This window comes from Peromyscus leucopus, chromosome 23, assembly GCF_004664715.2.
Source record: "Peromyscus leucopus breed LL Stock chromosome 23, UCI_PerLeu_2.1, whole genome shotgun sequence".
Taxonomy (NCBI): Eukaryota; Metazoa; Chordata; class Mammalia; order Rodentia; family Cricetidae; genus Peromyscus; species Peromyscus leucopus.
The window spans coordinates 40,154,719-40,180,562 of NC_051082.1; the positions used below are offsets into that span (position 1 = coordinate 40,154,719).

General features: G+C 49.5%; 1 protein-coding gene across 1 annotated transcript; it reads right to left on the reverse strand.

Annotated features, from left to right (window-relative positions):
- Positions 1-1,090: 1,090 nt before the first annotated feature.
- On the reverse strand, positions 1,091-24,247 carry Eif3b (eukaryotic translation initiation factor 3 subunit B). Its single transcript, XM_028887386.2, is given in 20 exon segments — positions 1,091-1,116; positions 1,119-1,193; positions 1,296-1,404; positions 1,794-1,808; positions 1,810-1,872; positions 2,468-2,593; positions 3,508-3,646; positions 4,258-4,336; positions 6,105-6,227; positions 7,040-7,112; positions 9,986-10,196; positions 11,643-11,689; positions 12,282-12,348; positions 12,425-12,556; positions 15,039-15,196; positions 15,414-15,542; positions 15,713-15,770; positions 15,994-16,113; positions 17,605-17,797; positions 23,728-24,247. Coding segments are annotated over 20 exon segments (2,403 nt in total). The 5' UTR covers positions 24,188-24,247.
- Positions 24,248-25,844: the final 1,597 nt, after the last annotated feature.

Consider the following 25,844-nt stretch of genomic DNA (forward strand, 5'->3'; position numbering starts at 1 on the left):
CAGAAACAGATCGAAGACACTGTATCTGGGATCCGGTACACTAGCTCCCGACTAGGTTTCAGACAGGCTCTCAACAAGCCAGGAGCAAGTGTGCAAACACCCTCACCCTAGGGAGAGGGAATGGGCAGGCCTCCAGGCCACTGCGAACTGCAAAGAGGAGACAACTTTTTCACACAGGGTTGCCTTTATTTCCACATCCAACCTGCGCAGAGGCCCTGCCACAGCCCGAACAGGTGCGGGGTGCTGGGGTGCCTCCAGAGCCACCGCACAAGCACGTGGTGGGCGTGTAGTCCCCCTGAAGGTCTCCAGGCCACACGCAGGACAGTAAGTCCGTGGATGGGAGGGAAGCCCACTGAGCTGCCGGTGGAGGCTCTGGAAACACCTCAGGCAGCAGCAGGAGGAGGAGGAGCCACCAGGAGCACTGCAGTGAGGCCCCACAGCAGACACGGCATAAAAACCCACACAGGGCAAATGTGAGCGGAGCCTCGAGTGTCCCCACTGTGGACCCAGGGGCTGAAGGCACAGAGCTGTGTCGGGATGGAAGAAGCCCGGGTGCACTCGCAGTCCAGAGCAAGAAAGCACAATGAGAACCCAGCCCGAGGGAGGCTCTCTGTGAAGGGCGGCCTCGGATCCTGGGCGCGGCACAGTGACACTGCAACAGACCAGGCACCATTAGTCAGCCACCAGCAAGGGACCAAGCAGGAGTCTCCACTGACCACACTCCAGGCCGAGAGGCAGTGCCTCAGGCCGAGAGCGGGCCTGGCCGTCAGTGGCACCCACATCACCCCAGCTTAGCTCTCTCTCATGGTTCCTCCAGGGAACTCAGCACCACACGCGGGCAGACACTCACTCCTGGAACTGTGGCCTGTACCAACACTACCAACATGGGGACAGTGTCGTGCCCAATCACCCTTCTTGAGCACGGCCTGCCCTTGTGCCAGCCCCCACTTCTTACCGAGCTTCCTATCAACCACCAGTGGTGGCACTACCATCTTCCTGGGGTGTCTTCTTCTATGTGTGGTCTAACAAGCAGACTCAGCAGGCATTCATTCCTGTCTTCACGCTCACAAGGCTTACCACAGTGCTGAGGTCACTCTTGACTTCCCAGAGGAATGACTCCTCAGTGACAAAGAACTCGATGGTCTCCTCCTCCCAGTCATCCACGTTGCTGTCCAGCTCGTCAGTGTCCACCCCTGAGAAGACAGAGAGCAGGCTGACCCCTGGGACGCAGCGCCAGGTGCAGGCTTAGTCTGCACCCTTGAGGGACCACTCCACTTGCAGACAAGCCCAGTTACCTCCCCGTAGTTCTAGACGCTCGGTCTTCTGCTTCATGTAGAGTTCCTGGGCCATTTTTCGGTATTGCCGGAAGTCTTCCATCATGGTCCGCCTTCTTTCCACCAGTTCCTATCATGTGGGGAAGGTTGCAGGGCTGAGCAGGACACATTTGCTCAGCCGCAGTGACCCGCTCTGTGTCTAGCAACCATTGTTGAAGTTCGGAAGAGGGCAAGCAGAGCTTTGTGTGCTGGGCAAGCCTTCCAGGGAACCTCCCCCCTTAAATGAGACCCTCATTTCTCTTCCCGACTCTATTCCCTCCTGCTTCTATCAAGGAAAAGCCAGCCTCTCCCCCGTGTTAGTGGCTGTTGGTTCCAAGAACCAGTGCTGACCCTCTGCTCCCCATTGCTAGCTGCCCCCTCACACGTGGGAGCACAAGCGAGACCAGGGTCCTGGCACACACCTCTCATACTGCCCAGGCCCACACAGGATGGGCTCCGCGAGCACCCCCTCAGGCTCACCTTTGAAGCTTTGGACTTGACTCAAGCGATCCTTCTGCTCGAAGATCTTAGAGTATTTCTTCAGATCCTTTTTAATTTGCTGAAACCAAGACAAGTCTCTCAGGACTGAACCTTCAAAGCAAGGACTGCAACTGCTGCCTTCAAAGATGCCAGTGCACACCGACAGCCTCCAGGACTAAGAGGATTCAGACCCAGGGCACCAGCATGCCCGCCAGGGAATCTCATTTCATGGAGAGGATTCCTAGGGTGAGTCACTCCCAGTTCTGACATACTATCACAAGTCTACCCATTGCCTAACCCCTCCCAGCTCTTCCAAACCCACTGGGACTTGTTTTACAACCTGTGTGGCTTAGGCAGATTCCTGGGTTTCTGGAGAGTGGGGAACAGACAGGAAGTATAGAATCATCTTTTTGCTTTACAGCAGAGTCTGGCAAGAACTCACAATCCTCCTGCCTCAGCCTACTGAGTTTATAGGTATTGCCTAGCCTGCAAGTTTAGAGTTAGTGCCTGACACTGCGTCAGGTCAGGTCTCACTGGCCCTGCCTATCTTGAAGGCCTTCCCATGGTCTATCTCCACTCCCCACTCAGTGCTCCTGTCCAGTCACAGGACAAATGACTCATTTCCTTCAGTGCTACAACACCTCCCACCCCCCCAGCAAGCAGGGACCACAGACCTTTATCTGATCCTGGCTGAGGAGTGTTGGGGGCCTTGGTCTCCAGAGCAGCTGGCAGAAGCGGTCCTTGTTGTTCTTCTGGAGAAGGCGTCCTTGGAAGGTCCATAGCCAATAAGCATTGTCCACCTAGAGGGCAGTGGGGTCCATCATGCCAAATATGCAAGGCCACCTGGGACCTTTAACCTGTGCTCAGCATGCTGCCTCAACCAAACCCTGCTCCCGGCTGTGCTCATCTTCCACAGGAAGGTGGTTAGTAAACGCACAATGATTTAAGGCTCCCACGCCAACAGCAGGCAGCAGCTGCTTCTCCCAGTGCAGGCCTGCTTACCACTGGGGGTCTTTGACAAGAAACTTCCCCAGCAGCACCAACTACTGACAGTCCCAGCTGCAGCTCGGCCAGCTAACCTTGTCTTTCCCAGCAAGACTCAACAAAGCACTGCCTGAACTCAAATGCTGGGCTCTGGGAATTTTATGTACTGAATAGAATGGTCCCACATGGGACTTAAAAGAGTTTCACTTCCTTTTTTCTCCCCTCTTTTTATGGGGACAGGTGCTGAAGGTGGAACCCAGGACCTTCTGCATGCTAGGCAAGTGTTATGCACTGATATCCCCAGTCCTATAAGATCCTAAACAAGGGGATGGAGAGATGGCTCAGCAGTTAAGAGCACTGACTGCTCTTCTAGAGGACTTGGGTTCAATTCCCAGCACGCACATGGCAGCTCACAACTGTCTGTAACTCCAGTTCCAGGGGACACAACACCCATGGTGAAAATCCAATGCACATAAAAAATAAGTTTGTTTGAACAGACTAGCTCAAGTGACCACCCATCAGTAAACACAGAAAGCAGTCTGCCCACAGGAGGCACAGTGGCCCATGCTCTGGCAGCCTCTGAATCAGATGGCTCCCTAAGCCGCAAAGGCTTGTGAGTAGTATTCTGTCACCCAGGGTCCCTGGATAGAATGATCACACAGAGAACAGTTCCTGTCACCAGCCTTGAGAGACTTCATTACTGGAGGGTCCAGCATCTGCCACTTCCTACCTTATGGCTCCACCACGACACAGAGGTGACCACATAGCGGCCCGTTGGGTCCCACTCAACGTCAGAGGCCATGTAGTGTTCTGCAATGTTCATGACGGTGCAGTCTGAAGTGTCGACAAACGCCAAGGCACCATTCATGCTGTGGGGTAACAGGGCAGCTGCATCCCACAATCACCCTGCATCCCTACTCTGAGATGCCTCTAACTTCCATTGGGTCACAAGGGTGGGAAAGGAGCAAGGGTCAAGGTGCCCACTCTCTGCTGGGCTGTAGCTCCCTGGACTTCAGCTCTGTTGTCCTCAGTGACAAATTTCCTAAGGACTTCATGAGAATGGGATCAGGACATGTGTGTGCACAAAAGCTCTGTGACATCTAGAGAAGGTGGTACCCGAGGGAGCCTCCAGAACTAGAGTACCATGCACACCACCGTGGGAGCAAGCTGCGGCATCCCTTCGCACCAGAGGCTGAGGCTGGATTTGCTCACTACTGCTCTGTGCTCAGCTGGAATGCAGGGGATAAAAAGAAAGGCACCCCAACCAGAGGGCAAGGCTGGTCCAGCTAAGCATCTGTCCCACTGAAGACACGGGATTCCCAGGAGGGAACGTAAGGCTATGATCACTGAAGAGGTGTCATCTGTAAGTCACTACAGAGATCGGCCTGCTTTGGCTGGAGGCTCAGCTGTGACAATTCTCAAGTGAGATGATGATCCTCCATCTCAACACAAACCCTCAGGAGGCAGGGCCCCAACTCACCTCCTCAGCCCGGCCAGCACCACAAACTGCCCCTGGGGACTCCAGAAGATGGTGTTTGCTTGTTGCTTGTCAAACATCTCTGCAAGGAAAAGCAAGCACCTGTAAGGGGACTGCTGCCAGTGCCTCCAGCTAAGACAGCACCACGCCTGAGGAGGGCTGTGCCACCCCTGACAAAGGCTGGCAAAGACCAAGTCCACGGACAACTCGGACACAAACGCACTGGTCACCTTAGGAGAACTACCTGAAAACAATTCCCCACTCAGTTAAACATGAAGTCATACTGCATGCTTAAGGGTGGTGGGTACCACTTTCAACTTCACATGCAGCCGGACTAAGAGTGCACTTAGAGTAACTACAGCAGTGACTCTTCTCTGAAGTCCTTGGTGTCTGTAGACTGTCAGGGAAGGGACTGACCTCAACAACACCAAGGACCAACCTACTCAAGCCATCATTTCAGTGTGCTCCCAGAACTTCAAGCGTATCATCGTCCCAGTCACCCGACACTGGGGGGAAGCTGGCAAAGCAAGCGGGGTGACTCCTTGCCTAGACCTTCAGGCCTCTCTCAGCCAGTCATCTGCCTGCACAAGAGGCCATTAACATCTGTGTGTCTCCTTGGTCACAGCAGTAGTGTGGGAGGGGCGAAGTCCTGGCACTACAGCCACATTTGCCCTGATGGGGTGAGAGTCTCACATTCAGAGTTATTGGACAATTGTCCCATCTGGCTGCAATGCACAGTGGAGCACTGACAGTGACTCTGGCGCTGACAGCCCAAAGAACACTTATCACACACAGTCAGGAGACAAATGACCCCTTTCCTGGTGTTTGTTATAATGGGACAGAAGTCTTCTGATTGTCTGCAATTGTCCACATTTTATATATCCAAGAGAATCAACAATATAGTCAACTTTGCAACACAGCCCACTGATCCTAAAATGGTTAGACTCAGGTAAAGGAAAGCACACTGTTCACAGGTCTCAGAAGCTACTAAGATACACAAAGCCCAAATCCAAGAAAGCCATGATATGACTGCTAGGGTACAGGGAACAGGGGGATGGCTTCCTATAAAAAAAAAACAAACAAACATATGGAGTCTGGTCTACAGAGCGAGTTCCAGGATAGACTCCAAAGTTCCACAGAAAAACCCTGCCTCTTTGGCTGGAGAGATGGCTCAGCGGATAAGAGCACTCGCTGTTCCTCCAAAGGTCCTGAGTTCAATTCCCAGAAACCACATGGTGGCTCACAACCATCTATAATGAGATCTGGTGCCCTCTTCTGGCCTGCAGGCAAAACATGCAGGCAGAATACTGTATACATAATAAATAAATAAATCTTAAAAAAAAATTTAAATAAATTATTAAAAAAAAAAAGAAAAACCCTGTCTCAAATAAAGGAACCATATGGAACACAGCCTGGGGTAGCCCTGCAGACCCACCCCAGTGAGGGAAACATAACCTGCTGACTTGTGTGGGGCTGTCAGGACACAAGGCCAAGAGTGAGTGTCAGCAGCCCCCGGGGAGCCCAAGCCGGGCTACATGCTGACTCCATGTCAAAAGGGGGTGTATCTTTTAGATATGCACAGCCACACGAACAGGACCCTTCCTGCTGAAGCCAATAGAGGACTTGAGGACTAAGCCAGGCTGAGGGGCAGAGGGCAATAGTCCAAGAGAGGAAATGACAGCGGCCTCCAAAACAATGGCGGAGTTAAAACTGAGAAACCTTAGATGAGGGTGTATGTGCTCCTTCTGTCCTGAGTCACCCAACCTCAGCATCCTGCCTATCATCTGACCCAGAGCTTCAATCCAGGCCCGAGAAGATCTCTAGAGGGAGCCTGAGGGCAGACTGCTTACTGATGAGTTCGATCTTCCCGTTGCTCTTTACGTGGTAGAAGGAGACAGATATCCGAGGGGCCTCACCATGTAGCACAGCAAACTTACTGCCATTGGGTTCCCAGGCAAAGGCTATGATGGTTTCTACAATCAACAAGAAGAGAAGTCAGTGGCCACCATCTTTCACAGCAACATCTTCATTTACAACTGGAGAAAAGCACCCCCAAACCCCAGATTCACCATCAGGACCACAGATCGAACTGTCAGCAGAGTTCAAAGGCAGCTGGTTTAATCTGCTTGTGACGCTGGGTTGGTAACAAGCCCAGGCCAGGCTAGAACTTTGTAATTTCTGGGGCTAAGATCACAGGCCCATGCCATCATATTGTCATTCCTTACATGGGAGATATGATTTTTCTCTATAGCGAAACAAAATAAAAGCCAAATAAAAGGCACAGGCACTTTGCCAGACAAGGCAGAAACTATCTGGCTATTTCAGCAAAGGAGGGAAGTTAGAGGGAAAGGAAAAGTACATCAACCTTTTATTACAGAAAATCGAGGGTGGGCATGGTGGGGCCCACCTTTAATGCCAATACTTGTGAGGTGAGGCAGTCAAGGATTCAGAGTGACCCTGTCTCCCTCCACCACACAGGAAAAACAAACACTGAAGGCCAAGCCCGGTGGTGCAGGCTGAAGCACGAGGCCTGGGGGTCCGGATGTAGAATGAGACTCTATTTCACCGAAACAAAAACAGCTGCAACTACAATCAGCAAGTCACTCATTCAAAGCCATTCCTAGGCATGGTGGTGTGCACCTGTCTGTCACCCCAGTGCGGGACAGACAGGAGGATGCCTGCGGCTAGCCAACCTAACCCGTGCGCTCCAGGTCAGTGTGGCTGCTCCTGCAGAAGCTGTTCAAGACAAGGGCTCAGAAGGCCCTTCCTGCTACATGGAGCTTACCTTTCATCTCAACAACGTCAACAGGGACCTGCTTCTCCCTCATTCGGAAGATCTCAAAATTTGTGACAACGCCCTGTTGATAAAAATCAAAAAGAAGGGGTAACATTCTGGAAGGTGAAAGCATAGGAAAGATGGAGAGTTTATGTTAACAAGCTAGTGCTCAGCCCCCCGCACATCCACATCCCTAATGCTGGTGATACAGCTGCCACAATGGCAGAACAGTCCAAGTAAACTCGGCAGCACATCTGCCAGAGGTCTCAAGGCCCTCCAGTCAGTCCATCGAGGGGACCACAGGACCTGCACACTGTGGAGCAACCTGCACCATGACCTTCAAGCAGCACCATACTACAGAGACCCACTACTACTCGCCCCACCAGTTAATGTGTGTCCATTAACATGTGGATGGATGCGTGTGCTGGAATACTAGCCAACCATGATAAGGAATGGGATGATAAACTGACACATGTTGCAATATAGATAGGGTTGTAAAAAAAAAAGTAAGGTTAAAGAAGCCAGACACAAAGGGCCACAGACTGTAGGACTCCACCTGTATGAAGGGTTCAGAACACAGACATGCAAACAGAGAACAGACCAGAAGCTGTTCAGAGTGAGGAGGGGCCGGGGCAAAGCTCAACAGAACACATGACCAGCATGTAGATGGCTGCCTGATGCAATCCCCAGCACTGGGAGAAAAACTACAGGGCAGACCAAGAGTGGTCTGGGGAGCGAGTATTAACTGGTGTGCAGCTTGGAATCAGCAGTGGCGCGCTTGAACACACTGAAAGTCATGGAGATGACTCACTACTTAAAAGCATGACTTTTTAGCATTATAACTCAAGAAAAGTTAACTTGGGATGGACACAGTGGCTCATGTCTGTAATACAGCACTCAAGAGGCTAAAGCAGGAGAATCACTGTGAGTTCAAGGACACCTAGAACCAGAGTAAGACCTTGCTGCAAAAGAGGGAGAGAGGGAAAGAGGAAGGAAGAGGGAGGGAGGGAGGGAGAGAGAGGAAGAGGGGGTAATATCATAAAGGGAAAAGGAACTTGAATAAAAAAAGGTTTGGGTCTCACTACGTAGTCCTGAATGGTCTGGAACTTGCTATGTAGACCAGGTTGGCCTCTGTCTCCAGAGTACTAGGGTTAAAGGTGCGTGCTAGCATACCTAGACAGGCTGTTTTTGGGATGAAGAAAACATGAACCAATGTAAAGGAAAGCATCTGTGTGCAGAGCTATGTGAAGTCTGCCTGTGTTTACCAGAAAAACAACACATCCCCTGCACCTGCCAGGAAGAGGGCTGAGCACCTGTAGGTGTTACTGATGTACACTTCTGTGCGCTCAAAACTACATGAGACCATCAACCCTAAGGGGGTAAGCGAACAGGGGCAAAGGGCCGAGGCTTCCATGTCCCTCTGTACAGTGCTACGGCTAGACAAAGAGTTAAAAACTCTGAGTCAGAATCCCACGGGAGCCCCTCCCCACTCCACCCCACCCTACACAAGACTTCTGAATGCACAAGGGCCAAAGATTCAAAACCCAAGACACAACAACCTGGCGCACTTGGCATACTTGCCCACTGAGGCGTCACACCTCACTGCAGCCATGCTCAGCGTGCCCCCATGCAATGATACTGCAGCTGCTTCAAGCCCTTCTCAGATTCACGCTCTTAGGTGTTATGAATTGTGCTGTTTCTATTGTACTCAAAGCTTTTTCCTTATAGAAACTCAATGGTTTAATTATGGAAAACAAAGGATTGCTTTATTTCCCATCATTCTTTAGCATGTTAAATATCTTTGGATTATACTGTACTAGAATACTTGCCTTGAAAAAATTCCTGTTAAGTTGCTGACTTGAATTTCATTGAAAAAAAAAAAAAAAAAGGTGGCTGGGAGGTGGTGGTGCATCGCCTTTAATCCCAGCACTTGGGAGGCAGAGGCCAGCAGCCTGGTCTACAGAGCAAGTTCCAGGACAGCCAGGGCTACACAGAGAAACCATCTCAAGACAAACAAACAAACCATGATTGTCCAATGAATTCTACAGAATTTCTAGCCATTTTGGAAATTACCCTTAACACACCCTTCTGCCCTTTTGTATACTGGTTTATATAACGCATTCCCAGCACTGACAATTAAACAATCAAAATATCCAACTCTGAAAAGCACAGTACCAAATATCCAGCCAAAGTTAAATTTTTTATGTTAAACACACAGAGGGGTGGATGAAGAGATGGCTTAGTGGTTAAGAGCACTGGTTGCTCTTGCAGAAGACCTGAGTTCAATTCCCAGCACCCACATGGCAGCTCACCATGGTCTGTAACTCCAGTTCCAGGGGATTTGATGCCCTTTTCTGACCTCCAAGAACACTGCAGAGACATACATGCAACAGGCAAGACACTCATGCACATAAAACACTCCACCTCACAGGTGTGCAAACTTGCTTCTGTTGTTAATAATAGGAGCATGCACATATCAAATAATTATCTTAAAATAACTTATGATTGTCTTTGCTGGACTTGTACACCTATTCTGTGCACATATAGGCCTGGGGTCATACAAAAGCTTCTCAGGTGAAAAGTCACAGTCTAAGAAGCCTTCAACCAGAATACTGGGAGAACCCTTACCATGACCAGACAGCTGACAGCTTCAGCACCAGGCAACCCTGAAAGTGCCCTATGAGTCTACGCAATAAAGCACCATTAACACCTCCCAACAAAACAACTGCAGGGCCTGGAGGGATGCTGCAGGAGAAGATCTGAATTAGGTTGCAAGCACCAGCCAAGTGGCTCACAACCAACTTTAACTCTAACTCTAGGAATCTGAAGCTCTCTCCTGGCCTCCTCAGGCACCTGCACAACTGTACTCTGCACACACACAAACACAACTAAGCAACAAATCTTCAGAAGCGGCAGCTCGCTTACAAGTGGCTCCTGTGGCAACTACTCACTCACCTGTGTGCCTTTTGGAGTCCTGTCCACTTTCACACACAGGTAATCTCCGTTCTTCTGCCAGTGCAGCTTGCAGTCGACCACATTGAATAAATTCCTCACTCGGATCTCCTGTCTGGTGGGGAGCTGCATCAGGGTCACCCTGGCTGGAATATCTTTGTCTTCTGGCACCCAAAAGGCAATGATGTTACCTCCCGGAGACCAAGAAAAGTCTCTGCAGGACAAAGAAAGAAAAGATTATGCGAAGAACATAGAACTGAGCAGCAGGAGAGAACACACTTACTCTTAAAAGCTCAATGCCTGCACCCTACTACCCTGAGCCCGCTGCACACCAGCCCTGTGCTAGACGCTGCACAGTACAGCCCACAGTTCTAACCATGGGGCATCAAGGGAACAGACGGAAGGAGGTTGCTCATTGGACCCACAGCCCATGCAGACCAGCTCCGCATTCAGCCACCACAGCACTGCTCTTTACAAATATACTTCAGGCCGATGGCTCTAGCTGCACATTATCAACCAAGGTGCCAAAGGGGAGGACTGCAAGTCGGAAGGTGGGACAGGTGAACAAACCCTTCTATTAACTGTTCCATAGGGCAGACACTGTGACAGGCTGCCTGTGAAGTTAGTCACGTGAAAACCTATACACGCTATTCTCTTGTTTTGCACTTTTTTTTTTCTGTTGAGATGGTCTGTTACCTAGATTGGTCTCAAGCTTGGGGGCTCAAGAATCCCCTCCTCTCCTTATCCTCCTGACCAGCTGGACTGCAGAAGCCCACAATTTGTTGTAGATCAGTGTATGCCTGTTTTCCAAATGATTCCCAGGAACATAAAAACAAAAGGAAGACACGCTAGTGTCCTCTGGGCTGCAAAGCATTCACCACCCTAGGACTGATCAGCTCCCAAGGACTTCAGATAAGTAAGTCAGAACAAGCTGCAGGTCCTTGCATACCCAAGCCTTACCCCACAGAACACAGGAGCAGCAGGGAAGACCTTCCATCAGGGAGCTTTCCTAAGAGGATAAAGCCACTGTGTTCAAGTCTCCACACAGTCCCTACTCGGGCTGGGCAAGACTCTGTTCTTAGTATTTATTTCTGTGCCAGTGTGCAAGATCCACTACAGCATGCCAGTGTTTGCAGAAACAAACAAGTAAATGCTTTTCCTAAGTGTTTAATCACTGAGTGCTAGCTGGACATGGCAGCACACACCTGTAATACTACCATGCAGGAGAACAGGGAGTTCAAGACGTCCTCAGCTACAGTAGGAATTCCAGGCTAGTTTGAGTTACATGAGACTGTCTTTGTCTTAAAAACTCAAAACCCAGCTGCAATGGCCTGAAGGTCTGTTCATGTGCTCCCAAATGCACAGTGGAACTGTAAGTAAGGGAGTGGCCATAGGTGAGGTACACTGGTCGGTCTTAAGGAAGGAAAGGTAGGGGACCCAGTAAATGCCTTTTTAAGGTCCCTAGAGAGCTGTTTCTTTCAACTACTTGTGAGAGAGACATCATCCACTCAAGAGAAAGCCCCTAGACAGAAGCCATTAGCTCATCTTGGACTTCCAGTTTCAAGAGGGAAAGACAGACATTTCTACTGTCAAAGGTGATCCTGTGTTGCCATAGCAACCAGAGCACACTGACATTGACTTTACAGAAACACTCACTTACTTTATTCCAGAGATCTTCAAGCTCTTCTTGTCCAAAAGGCCCATAGACTGCCCACAAAGGAAAAAAAGAAAAACAATCACAGTTCAGAAAGGTCAGGGCAATGTCAACTCTGTATACCTCTCTTTACATTTATTTGAAGACTGGAGCACATGTCACAGTGCACGTATACAAGTCATAAGACAATGTCCAGGAGCCAAGTTCTTGCCTTCCACAGTGCAGTATATTCAGGCTGTCAGGCTTGTTCCTCTACCCACTGAGTCATCTCACCAGCCCTTTCCCTACTCTTAACAGTGTCTAGGGAGCATTACAAGCATGAAGGGTAGGTGAACAGCAACACACACACTTCCACCCAGCACAGGAAGGGTTGCAGGAGCACTGAAGCTAGCCTTTATTTATTTATTTGGCCAGTCTACCAAAGCCCTGCTTCCCTTACTATAGCACAGATTAAGCAAGCACTAATTATATCCATGCTAAACAGTACAGCCATGCATGCACCCAACCATGCACGGCTTGCCTTCTAGAACACAAAAATCACCATGAGAGCTAGGGCCATAGCTTAGTGCTGGAACAGTTGCCTAGCATGCAGGAGTCTAGTTCAATGCCCAGAACTTCCAGAAACACGAAAACAAACCAACTCACGGGTGTTTCATAGATGCTAAGAGTATCCAGAGTCATTCTCGCAAAGAATTTGCCATCATGGCTCCACCTGAGGAGAAAAGAAGCGCCAGACTGCACCACTGAACAGAAAAGGCCACAGGCAGACCACGGCTGCGTCTACTCACTTGAAGATGGGCCAGTGGGCTGAGCTTTCACAGTGGAAGCCTCTCTTCTTATGCCCTGTGAGGATGTCCCAGATAATGATGGCCTGAGGGTCATCCTGAGTGTCCATCAGTGGGCTGAAAGTGACCAGGTATCTGCAAGAGAAGGGGGTCACTTAGTACAGCACCTCCTTTGGTATGAAAGTCACAGTTACAGCACACATTACCGTGGGTCACAGACTCAAGTACAGAGAATATTGCCAAGGTGTATGGAACCAGCCTGTCCCCAAATACCATGATCCCCAAGAATGGTGCCTGATCTTTCTAAGCTGGGGGTGGGGTGAGCATAACCAGGTACAAAGTAATCACAGACCACTGCAAGTCACCCAGAATGGTGTCCCCACTAGGAGTGGCACCAGGAAATCAAACACCCCAACAAAAGTCTGCTTGAGTAGGCTGGTCTAGAGGGAGGAGTGACGTGGGATTCTCCTATCTTCAATTCTGCAATTAAGACTAATGAGATAAAGACAACAGGTGGTCACGTACAGTTCTAAAGCAAGTATCCTTCTGGGAAATGGTAATTAGTGACCTGACAGCGAGCATCTCTATACTGTAGAACCAATCTTTATTTGTTCCCACAAAGCACAGGTTTCCTGAGCACACCACCCCTTGAAGCAAGGGGCAGCGGAAGAGGCCACAGCGAGCCGGAGAACACCAGCAAAAAGCCCTACCTACTACTGCAGTGCCAGGGCTCCCAAGACCGAAACCCTGATCAGTAGCATTACATTACACAAACTGCTCAAGCCTGCAACCAGTGTGTCCCAAAGCTGCACTATAGAACCAACCGGAGGACCTCACAGAGGCCAGGACAGATGTGTGGACAGACAGACACATCATACCAGGTGTAGTGCACAGCCCCGATTCCAGCACTTAGGAAGCGAAGGCAGGAGGATCAGGAGTTCAATGCCAGCCTCAGCTATAGTGATGTGGGGCCAGGCCCGTATCAGGAGAGAAAGCCACGTCCTAACTTAATGTGCCAACTGTGCTCCCAGAACACAGGTGAGCTAACTGCTGAGGGAACTGAGCAGGCTTCCCAAGACGTGAGGGAGGACACTCAAGTGTCTGCCACCCTGGCACAGGCATCAGGCCAGCTGTCTCTCTCACACACACCCTTGGTTCAGATTTTTTTCTATGAGTGTTTTGCTTGCATGCATGCCTAGTGCCCTTGGAGGTCAGAAGAGGAAGTTGGATTCCCTGCAACTGGAGTTACAGATGGTTGTGAGCAACTGTGGGGTGCTGGGAACTGGGGTGCGGGTCCTCTGCAAGAACAAGTGTTCTGAACCACCATCTCCAGCCCCTCACATATCCACCTTTAACACTGCTGCTGTACAGGAATGGACTCTCCTGTACCAGCTATGCCAAGTGGTTAAGAATTACAGGGCACTCCATGAAAGCAGCACAGAGGGAGGGAAGATGTTCCCAGTGAAAGGAACGAGGGTTAAGGACACAGGACTAGGGCCGAGCATGCATCAGTGGAATTAACCACCCCTGTCTATGCAGTAAAGCACTTCTACGTTACAGCACTGTATACCTTTTGTTTTGAAGTAAATTTGATAAAGAGAAATAATTTCACTCAGGTATAAATTTTTGTTGTTTTTTGGAAACAGGGTCTCTTACAGACCAAGTTGATCCTCTTGCCTCTACTTCCCAAGTGCTGGGTTTCTAGGTGTTTGTGGCATATGGGCTCCTCCAGCTTTCCGCCAGCTCCACTTTTCACAAGTGTCTCTGTTCCATGACCAATTCAGACGTGGGAAAGCATCTCTTCTAGAAAAATGTCTCATCCCTGAACTAGAACAAGAACAGATCTGTGACATTATGGCACCAAGTATCAATGCTGGCACGGTGCCTTACCTAGAACCAACACATCATAAAACACGCACGGTTCACCTGGCAGGGCTCACTTTACCTGAGGGATACATTCACAACCTCAATGTGTATTCTCCCTATGCATCCGTATACACATACCCACGAGAAACATCTGTTGAGCAGAGTTAAGAGACCAAAGACAACAGAATGTAACCATTATGAACACACACTATAGTGACTTCTGCCAGTGTGGGCTCTCTCCTAAGAGTCACAACACACACAATCTTCCTGCTGTGGGACTCTGTCACTGAAGCCCAGGAAGGCGACATCACAGTAAGGAAGCTACCTCCGTGCCCCCCAGCTGCTTAGGTGTGGGGCTGGGGAGGACATAGCTCCATGGCAGAGACCCTGGGCCATATCTTGGCAAGACAAAAAATAATAATAATAATAATAAAAAAACCTTGAATGCTCACCACCCTACCTCGTCGGCAGTTTACACACTATGTGAGGAAGGTAAAGGAGCAGGGCCAAGTGCTAGTGGGGACATCCAGGAGCTCTCTTGATTGCTCCCCGTTTCTCTCTCCTTTTTTGAGACAGGGTCTCACCTACTTCCCCTGGCCTCAAGCTCTCTATGAAGTCCGTCTGGGCTGACTGACAGCTCTCTCCTGCTGCCACCTGCAGTTCTCTCCACTCTTCCTGGGATTTTTCTGGAAGTCTGAGGCTACGACAAGTCAGCTGAGGAGTCCAACAAGAGGAGAGCTGAGTCACTCACCTTTCACACGGAGAGAAGTCGATGAGCTGCACGCCTTGGTGGCTGAACCTCTGGATCTGCTTGAACTTCTCCCCTCCCCAGAGGGCAATGCCCCGCTGGTGAAAAGTGGCCAGGTAGGTGCCCTTCGGGGACCAGCGCACGTAAGTCTCCGTCCATCTCTGTAAGAAGAGCAGGGTTAAAATGACAGGAAGCCAAGCACAGCGACCCTTCCTGCTCCACGCGGCTGTCTTCTCTTTGCTCAGAACCTGTTTCTACACTGGGAAAGGAGTGTCAGCTGTTCTCAGTGCCTCAGAGAACAAGAGCCTTCGGGCAGAAACCAGCCCTGCTCTAAGGAGACAGGAAGTCATGGCCATGGCCACAGCTGCTAGTACACACCGCTCTTTCTTCAATTGAGACTGGATCCTTGACGTCATTCCAGAAGATGGATGTCCGGTCTCCGCTCTCAAAAATCACACTGTACTGATCTCTACACTCTGCCTCTTCCAGCCAGTAACGCAAATTTCCCTAAAAATGATCAAAATCGAGGGATTTAGTGCACTGCATTAATTTTCATCAAAGAAAGCTCGCTGACAACTACCACACTTTATGACGGATGACAGGTTCAATAGACCCTTTAACCTCAAGTTATACGCTCTCTCCTGACTACAAGAGCAGAGGTTTCAGAGAACACATACCAGGTCTTTGAAAGGCTGTTTCTCTGGAATGTCCCACTCATCACTGATGGTCATGTACCTGGAACAGAATAGGCACTGCTGAGTGGCACAGGCTGGATGGCATGAGGGGGTACATGGCTAGGCAGCACTGTACCCTCCCCACCCACCCTATGCCTAAAGCAGAAACATGAAATGTTCTTGCCTGGCCAACAGAAGTCAATCACCTCAAAGGCCACCAGCACCCACTGAAGAACTCCCCATCACACACAGGCACCAACCACACATCGCAGGCTCCAACTCACTTATCAAAATCAGTGAAGAGGTTGACCCGGAACGTGTGCTGCTTGTCCAGCTTGTATCCATCGGCGTTTTTCACAGCATCCACAGCATGGGCGGGAGAAGCATACTCCAGAAAGATGTACCTGAGCGACAAGGTGAGCAGTTTGCACATGTGCACCTTTAAGACTACTGAACACTGTGACCTTTCTATATGAACTGAGGTCCTAACCGCCTGCAGCCTCCCCAAGGCGGTCACCCTGAGGACCAGGGTACAACATGCAGGCCAAGCAGTTTCCTAAAGAATGAAATCCTAACAGAAAGATCTCAAGACTGATTTTATAAATGACAGAAAAGTTGAACAGAAATAACCATTATCCCGTGACAGCCCTGTGATACATGTTGTCAAAACTTAGTTAAGCCGGGCGGTGGTGGCGCACGCCTTTAATCCCAGCACTCGGAAGGCAGAGGCAGGTGGATCTCTGTGAGTTCGAGCCAGCCTGGCTACCAAGTGAGCGCCAGAAAGCGCAAAGCTACACAGAAAACCCTGTCTCGAAAAACCAAAAAAAAAAAAAAAAAAAAACTTAGTTAAGTGTCCACTTTACATATGCATGGTGGTTCACAGCTGCCTGTAATTCTGAGAGGACTAAGCACACGTATGGTGCACATCTACAAACAAGCAAAACATTCACACACATAAACCAGAATTAGAAAAAAAAAGGGGGGGGGGCGCGTCTAGAAGGATGGCTGAGCGGTTAAGAGCTCTGGCAGCTCTTCCAGGGAACCCAGGTTCAAATCCCAGCACCCATACGACAGCTCACAACTATCTCTAACTCCAGTTCCAGGGGATTTGGAACCTTCACACACACATACATGCAGGCAACACCAATGCACATAAAATAAAAATAAATATAATCTTTAAAAATAAATAAGATAAAAAACATAAAACACAGTGGCACTGCCAAGAATCAATGATTCTTCCAAAAATTACTTTGTAGAGTTTTTTAAACACTAAGACTTTAATTCTAAAAGGTGACTTTTCATCCTCCATTCCCCTCAGACAAGGCAGCATTTCGAGGAGGTCTGTCGACAGTGGAAGAGGCATACAGCCCTCAAACTCGGCAGCAGCCACTGTGGACCACTCTGCCCTGTCCAGCTCACCAAGGGCAGCCAGCCCACTGCTCAAGAGCCTCAGGCCTCACAGCGGGATCTAAGCAGACTGCCCAGTCAGAACGCTGTCGGACAAGCACGCCTGACACCAGAGCACAACACACAACGAAGGACTAGAATCAAACAGGAAAGAGCTAATTTTGAAGAGAAAGAGCAAGCTGCAGGTCACGAACGAACGAAACCTCAGGCTACACCCATGACTTCAGGTAAGAGTATGGAGGAAGTCACCCACTAAGCAGTGACACAGACTTTCCCCGCGGGCAGGCTTGCCCTTGGGCTGTGCCCACTCTCAGGACAGTGTGTCTTCATCCAGAACCTACACCAGGTCACCTGCTGCTCCTATGCAGTCACTCACTACACCATGATTCCAGAGCCCCAGAAGTCCACTGGGAGAGCCTCCCTCGCGGTGGCCCCAACACACAGCTCCCCAAACCCACACCTGCTGCTTCAGCAACTAGCGCTCTCACCCTTTCGTCTTTCCATCCTCTTCAGGATAATAGTCATTTATGATTTTCCCAAACTTGGAGAAGATCTTGTGGATGACATTTTTGAGCTTCTCAAGACGATCTGGTCCCACCTGAGGAACGTTGTCTACAACAATCACTGAGTCAATCCCATCTGCTTCCTGAGGTCGATCTTTGAGTACATCACCAAGTAGTTCTGAAGGAGTAAAAGAAATGTCAAGTGGTTTCTATTTAAGCCAAGAAGTGCTCATCCATTAGCTAGCAGGCTGATTGTTTCTAAGAGGCAACTATTCTAAGTGCTTTCATCATGAACATAAAAATCATGACCTAGCTTAAACAACAAAGAATCAGGAAGGTTAATCCTCACATTCCTTTTGATGGGAAGTTATTGTCAAAATGTACCCGTTTGTGACTGCCAGGTGGTGCATATATTTAATACCATCACTCTGGAGGTGGAGGCAGAAACAGGTGAATCTCTGAGTTCAAGGCCAGCCTGATCTACATAGGGAGCCCCTGCCTTAAATAGGTGGGAAGAATCCATTCCTCAAAGTTAGCCTCTGACCTCCCGTCTTGTCCATACTCCACACAAGAATAATGATTACTTTAAAAAATAATCAAATACAAAAGCCCTGCAGATATAACACAATGATAGCATGCTGACCTAATGCAAAAGTGGCCCTAGGATCAATCTCTAATAATGCTCCTAAAAAAAACCCAAACCCTTAAAGAATGGCTTATTAATAGCAGCCGGGCGGTGGTGGCGCATGCCTTTAATCCCAGCACTTGGGAGGCAGAGGCAGGTGGATCTCTGTGAGTTCGAGGCCAGGCTGGTCTACAGAGCAAGTTCCAGGACAGCCAGGACTACACAGAGAAACCTTGTCTTGAAAAATGAAGAAGGAGGAAGGAGGAGGAGGAACAAGAACAAGAAGAAAACACAAGGGCAGCCTGCTCCTGGGCTACACGAAACCTTGTCTCAGGAAACTGAAAAAAGCTGGAGAAACGGCTCAGCATTAACAGCATGTACTGCTCTCGCAAAGAAACTGAGTTCTGTTCCCAGTACCCAATTTGGGCAGCTCATCCAACAGCCTGTAACTCCAGTTCAAGAGGATTGGACACCTCTGACCTCCAAAGGCATGTATATGTGCAAATATATGTACTCAAAAAGAAAAATCTTTTTAAAAGAAAAGCAACTTCAACTCTGAAGTGAAAGTAGGGGTGGGATGGAGGCTCCGTGGGGAAAGTGTTCACTTCTCTCTCTCTCTCTCTCTCTCTCTCTCTCTCTCTCTCTCTCTCTCACACACACACACACACACACACACACACACACACACACACACACGAGGAACTGGTTTCAGATCTCCAGCACCCACAAAAAGCCAAGTGTAAGGTGGGAACGGTGGTGCATGCCTTCAGTCCCAGGACTCAGAGGTAGACAGATCTCTATGAATTCACAGCCAGCCTGATCTACACAGTGAGTCTGTCTCAAAAGTGCCAGGTGTAGAAGCATGCTTCTATAACCCCAAGGCTGTGAGGCAGAGGTAAAAGGATCTCAGGGGCTTGTTGACCAACCAGTCTAGATGAAACGGTGAGCTCCGGATTCAATTAGAGACCCTATCATTAAAAAAGGGTGGTGGCGGCGGTGGTGGTAAAGAACTCACCTCTTGTAAACCTGGGGTCTCCACATGCACTTGCACACATACAGCACATGTACACAAAGAGAAAGGTGAGCTAGATCTAAGACTGCTCCCAGCATCTGAGAAACTGGGGCAGAAAGACAGTCGTTTTGAAGCCATCCAGGTCTATACCAGAAGATCCTGCTTAAAATATATGTTTGACCTGTCACGGATTTTCAAGCCTTTAATCCAGAACTCAGGAGGCAGAGTTTGAGGCCAGCATGATTTACATAGTGAGTTCCAGGACAACCATAGTGAGACTTCATAGTCTTCACAGTGAGACCCTGTCTCAAAAAGACCAAAAAGAAAATGTGTATGTGGGGCTAGGGAGATGGCTCATCAGTTAAGAGCACTCGTTACTTTTCCAGAGGACCAGAGTTCAGTTCCTAGCATCCACACGGTGGCTCACAATCATCTGCAACTCCAGTCAGGGAACCCACTGCCCTATGCATGTACAGACAAACATGCAGACAAAACATCTACACACAAAAGTAAGAATAGGAAAAAAAAAAAGAGCTGGAGAGATGGCTGCGCCATTTTAGCGCACTTGTTGCTCTTGCAGAGGCCACCCACAACTCCAGTTCCAGGGACTCTGATGCCCTCTTCTGGCCTCCACAAACACCAGTCACGCATGTGGTGCATATACATGAATGCAGGCAAACACGCACACCCAGAAGAAGCTAAAAAATTAAAAATAATATAGATGATTAAAAATAAAAGCAAATTCTGGGCCAGCAGGAAGGCTCAGTGTGTAGAGCACTTGTACGAGCCTGACAACCCGAGTTCAAACCCTGGAACCCACTGTATAAGAAGAAACCAACTCCAGAATGCTCTTCTGACACAAATGTGCAGCACCAACTCATCAGATGATTCTTTTGTTTGTTTGTTTTGTTTTTTCAAGACAGGGTTTTCCCGTGTATTCCTGGCCATCCTGGAATGTGCTCGGTAGACCAGGTTGGCCTCAAACTCAGAGATCCGCCTGCCTGTTTTGTCACATCAATAAAACCCAATTAAGACACATTTCTTTCTTTCTTTCTTTCTTTCTTTCTTTCTTTCTTTCTTTTTTTTTGGTTTTTCAAGACAGGGTTTCTCTGTGTAGCTTTGCGCCTTTCCTGGGACTCACTTGGTAGCCCAGGCTGGCCTCGAACTCACAGAGATCCGCCTGCCTCTGCTTCCCAAGTGCTGGGATTAAAGGCGTGCGCCACCACCGCCCAGCTAAGACACATTTCAAAGATGGCAGAATCAAGAGCAGGCAAAGAGCAAGGAGGCAGATTTTCAACACAGCAATGCCACACACCTTTACTACAGAAGCTACAGTGAACTCTGGGTTCCTTTAAAAGCCTGCTCACCATACTATTAAATGGCCTGGTAAGCTGGGTCTGAACTTAACAAGATGTAATTAAAAAAGCTCAGCTTCTATACAAACTACAGACTCCTTCCCAGGAGCTCAAAGCGTCTACCTAGCCTGTAACAATCTGCTGCTACCTGGGCAGGGCGGAGCAAAGAATCCCCACAATGCAACACATTTTGTTTTAGTTCTTTAAAAATTTATCTATTTATTTACTTTTCAAATTGTATTTATTTTATGTGCACTGATGATTTATTTGCCTACATGTATGTCTGTGTGAGAGTGCAATTGGAGTTATCTGAGAGTTGTGAGCCATGTGGGTGCTGGGAATTGAACCCAGGTTCTCTGGAAGAGTAGCCAGTGCTCAGCTGCTAAACAATCTTTCCAGCCCTAAAAAAAATTTTTGTGTGTGTACGAATGTTTCGCACCACATGCATGCCTGGTACCTGAGCATCAAGTCCTCAAACTGGAGTTACAGAGAGTTGTGAGCCACCATGTGGGAGCTGGGAATCAAAGCCAGGTTCTCTGGAAGAATACTAAGTGCTCTTAACTGCTGAGCCTTTTCTTCAGCCCTTTCCATTTGTTTTTTTAATACAAGGTCCCATGTACCTCAGGCTGGCTTTGCATTCCCTATGCAGCAGGGGCTAACTTCAGACTCTCCCTTTACCTCCCAAGTACTGGAATGACAGGCATGCACACCACACTTGGGGAAACAGAACAGGACACATACTAATAGTACACACAACTATGAGACAGAATAAGGAAGGAGACAAGACAGACTCCATGCTGCTCCTCTGGTTAAGAAAAAAAAGGCTGCCTTCCCTTCCCAGTTTTGTGACATCTCTATGTGACCACCCAAAGCCAGATGGCCTTAAGAATGCCAGTTCTTCAGTACCAGTCCCTCTTCATTACTCTGTACTTCCCTCATACACTGGACCCACTGGGCTCCCAGCAGACGAGAGGGAGGCAGGCTGGCCTTGTACTCACATCAGGATCCCCTCATTTCCACATTCCCTAATTCTGGAGGTAATCTGCACACTGGAATGTGGGAATTAAGTGGGCTCAAATAATTCTTTAAATACTCATCGTGCAGCAGGCAGGCCCATTTGCTTCCCAGTACCTACACAGGGTAGCTCACAACCACCTATACTACTGCTCTAGGGAATCGAACACTCTCATCTGGTCCTAGTGGTCACCTGCACTCACATACATACAAACCTACAGACAAACGGACATACCCAAAATTAAAAATGAAACAAACATGGGCTGGAAAGACTGTTCAGCAATTAGCACTGGCGGCTGCTCTTCTAAAGGACTCATGTTTGATTCCCAGCACCCATATGGTGGCTTGCAACTAACTCTAATTCCAGTTAGAAGATTCAACCACCTCCACAGGCACTAGGTATGAATACATACACACATACATAGACAAAATACTCCTTTGCATAAAACAATTTAATTTAAAAAATAAAAATAAACTTTTGAAAAAGGGAAAAGATGGTGGTGGGGGGCATATGGAGAAATGGTTAGTCCAAAAGGTACTTGCTGGGTAAGCAGCAGGACTTGAGTTAGGATCCCCAGTACCCAGGTAAAAAGCTGGCACAGCAGCCCACACCTTATCCATTCCCAGGGCTAGAAAGGTGCAAGCAAGGATAAGGATCTCAATGGCCAGTCTGGCCAACTGGTGAGCCCCGAATTCAGGGTGACACCCTCTCCCCTAAAAAAGCAGCTAATGTGGTTCACACCTGTCATCTCAGCACTTGAGTGGGCAAGAGAGGAGGATGACTATGAGTTCCGGGCCAGCATGGGATAGATGCAGTGTGAGGTCCGTCTGAAACCATGAAGTGACAGGGAGACACTCCAACCAATAATAATAATAATAATAATAATAATAATAATAATAATAATAATAACAACAACAACCAAGAGTTCAAAAGGAGCTTCAAAGCCAAAACTTAGGCTTTAGCATGGGGGTACTGGTACATCAGAGATCACTGGAGCTGGGCAAGAGGTGGGAACCCAGAAACCTGCTTCATCCACAGAGAATTTTCCTCAGGGCCTGTAGAGCAAAGACTGGTAGAATCTTCAGAGTAGTTTACCTGCTTCTCAGGCTAAAACATCTTTTACCTTAAGAAATACAGTAAAACAAGCCAGGCATGGTGGCTTCCACCTTAAACGCTGGCCATCTTAAAGTGGAGGCAGGAGAATCAGTTCAAAGCCAGCTTCAGCTACATAGAGTTCTAGGCCAGCCTGGGCTATGCCAGACTTACAACAAAAAACAAACCCCATAAACCTACAAAAGTTAAGTATGTCATCATTTAAATGGCAGTCCCTTTAATATTTTAAGTTCTAGGTTGACAACTATATTGAGGCTCTAGATTTTCCTGGCATATCACTGGCAGTTCAAAATCAGTAATTTAGGGGTTCATGCCTTAGTGCCAGCAATACAGAAACAAACGCAGGAGAATCAAGAGTTCAAGTTCAGCTTGGTCTACTGCCCCTCGGTATGAATCAAATCAACACATAAAGGAACTGGCTCATGTGCTCTCAGTCTGAAGTTGAAATGGCAGAAAACACATGCTATCAGCTGTCATAAAAGATTTTGGGAATCAGGCTCCCGTGCAAAACACAGAACCAGTCACCGTAGAAGGGAATATGAAATAAGCTGCAAAACGAACAGTGTGAAAAAGCAATGCCCAACACAAGAATGGTGAGGGGTACCGACCAAGGAAAAAAGAAGATAAGCAGGCGGGAATGTGGCTGGGTCAGACGGCAATGCCTTACTATGCAAACCGTGGGGAAGATACTTCTGCAAGGGGGAAGGCACCAGAATCCACACGACCTGTCCCTCCCATTCGGCCCTGAGGGGGTCCAGCTGATCAACGCTGGAAACCGTGGCCAGGAAACTGCAATGCCCCGGATACTGCAACTTGTCCTGCCCTCTACCAACCCTAGATGCTCGGTCTTCCCGCAGAGGTGGGCTCCCCAAGTGGTCCCCTACTTTAGAGAAAATAGGGGCGGATCGCTGTAGGCGAAAGACCTCGCGCCCTCGCCGACATCCGAGGATACCCTCACCATAGACACGCTCACGATCACAGCCCTTACCTTCCTCGCTCACGTCGTCCACGAAATCCTCGGGGTCGCTGAAGGAGGGCTCATCTGCCCCTCCGTTCTCCAGGGCCCGTGGCTCTGCCTCAGCCGCGCTGCCATCGGACCCACCCTCCTCCTCCGCTCCTCCGGCAGAGTGCTCCCGGGCCTGCTCGCCCGCGGCCTCCGCCTTCCCGGGAGCAGAGGGCTCCTGCGCCGAGGACCGTTCCGCCGGCTGCGGCGACACGGCCGGACTCGTCGCCGTTTCCTCTTCGGGCTGGGCCGCCGGCTTGGCCCTCACCTCGGGCTCCGGTCCGGCCTCAGAGTCTTCTTCGGCGTCTTCCGTCCGCCCCACTTCGGACCCTCCAGACCCTACCGCCTCATCCGCCGGCGGAGACTCGGAGGCCGGCTGCTGCCTCGCGGGCTCAGCCCGCTCCTCGGCCGCCTCGGGCGCCGCCACGTTCTCAGCGTCCTGCATGGGCCCGCGCTGCTCCTCACCCGGCTCGGCCGCCCTGCTTCCGACTCCCAGGAAGCCCCGCGCGCCGCTAGAGCGGAGCCACGTGCGTGCAGCGAATAGGCCGTACCAATATGCATCTCAGGGGGGAGATACCCACGCCCTCATTCCTCACGACCACGCCAAGGAAACTCAGACACGCATAAAAAGCATCTAGAAACAACTATAGATCGTCTTTCAAGACAAGATGGGTCATTTATAGCCCCGAAGGATTTTGGGTAGCAAAAATAAACTCACTGCTTTATGTGCTCCCCATATTTGGTTAAGAAATAGTTGCGTCCAAGATGGCAGACGTTCCTAAGCCTCTCCCGGCGGGCGCTAGCGGGAAGGACTGAACTATCTGGGGAGCACCAGGTAGGTTCTCAAATGCTTTGAACACGTGGAACTGTGTGGAGACAAAATATGTGACTAGAGAACCATGCCAAGAAAGCTGAAACTTCCACACAGGATGCTTTTTAATCTTTGCTTTTAACCAGACAGACTGCTTGGCCGACGAGACTGGGTCCTCCCCCCGCTAAGGGCTGCGTTTTAGACCCGTCCACTGACGGGGCCGAAGAACGAAGGGGTCCAGAACTGCACGAGGAGTTCGCCGCCAACCAGAAGCGGCCAACACACAGGAAACCGACTGCCCCGCACAGTGCAGAATCGGGTCGCGAGTGGCTTTGGTTTCAATGGCCATCTGCACCGCAGCCCGTCCCCTCGTGCGGACCCCCGGGCGGACGGTCACTGTGGGCCAGTCCGCCGGAGACAGCCTCCTTCCCACGCGGGAGAACGCGGTCACGTGGGTCAGCGTGGGGTGGGCGGGGCGGAGCCTGCTCCGGCTGCAGGAATGGACGCTGGGAAAGATAGTCCGCTCCTGTCTGTCTTGCTTGTCAGAAGTTTTGCTAACTCCCACCGAGAGCTGTTCCTTATAGGATGTTTCGACATTCTTAAAAAGGACCAGTTGAAGGAACTAAGAGCTTAAGAGCACTTTTTCAGAGGACCAAGTTTGGCTCCCAGCACCCACATGGTGGCTTACAGCCCATCTCTAACTCGAAAATTTTTATGTGTGTGAGTGTTCTGCTTGCATGTGTTATCTGTGCAGCACGTGTGTGCCTGATGCCCTCGGAGGTCAGAAGAGAACATGTTATCACCCGGAATGGGAGTTACAGACAGTTGTGAGCTGCCATAAGGGTGGGAATTGAATCCAGGTCCTCAGTAAGGGCAGGAAGTGCTCTTAACAGTTGAGCCATCGCTCCAGCCCCACCCAGCTCACTCCCCAGGGGAAAAAAGTTAATAAAAAAGCTTTTTTTTTTTAAAGGACCAGTTAGTTGACCATGAAATCATAGACTTGGAATCCGAGCACTGGAGTGACTGAGCCAGACAGATGAGTTCATGCTAGCCTGTGCTATATAAAGACTCCACAAATGAGACCGGTGACCAGGGGATGGTGGATGAGTTAGCAGTCTGCTGGAGTATTTTTGATCTACTCAGAAATGAGGAGCTACAGCCCAGTCAGATGACTCAGCCGACTCTTGCTGTCCAACCTGATAAGTTGGGTTCCATCCTGGAACCCATATTGTGGAGGGAGAGAAGTGACCCCGAGAGTTACTCTCGAAATTTATGAGCATGCACACAACTA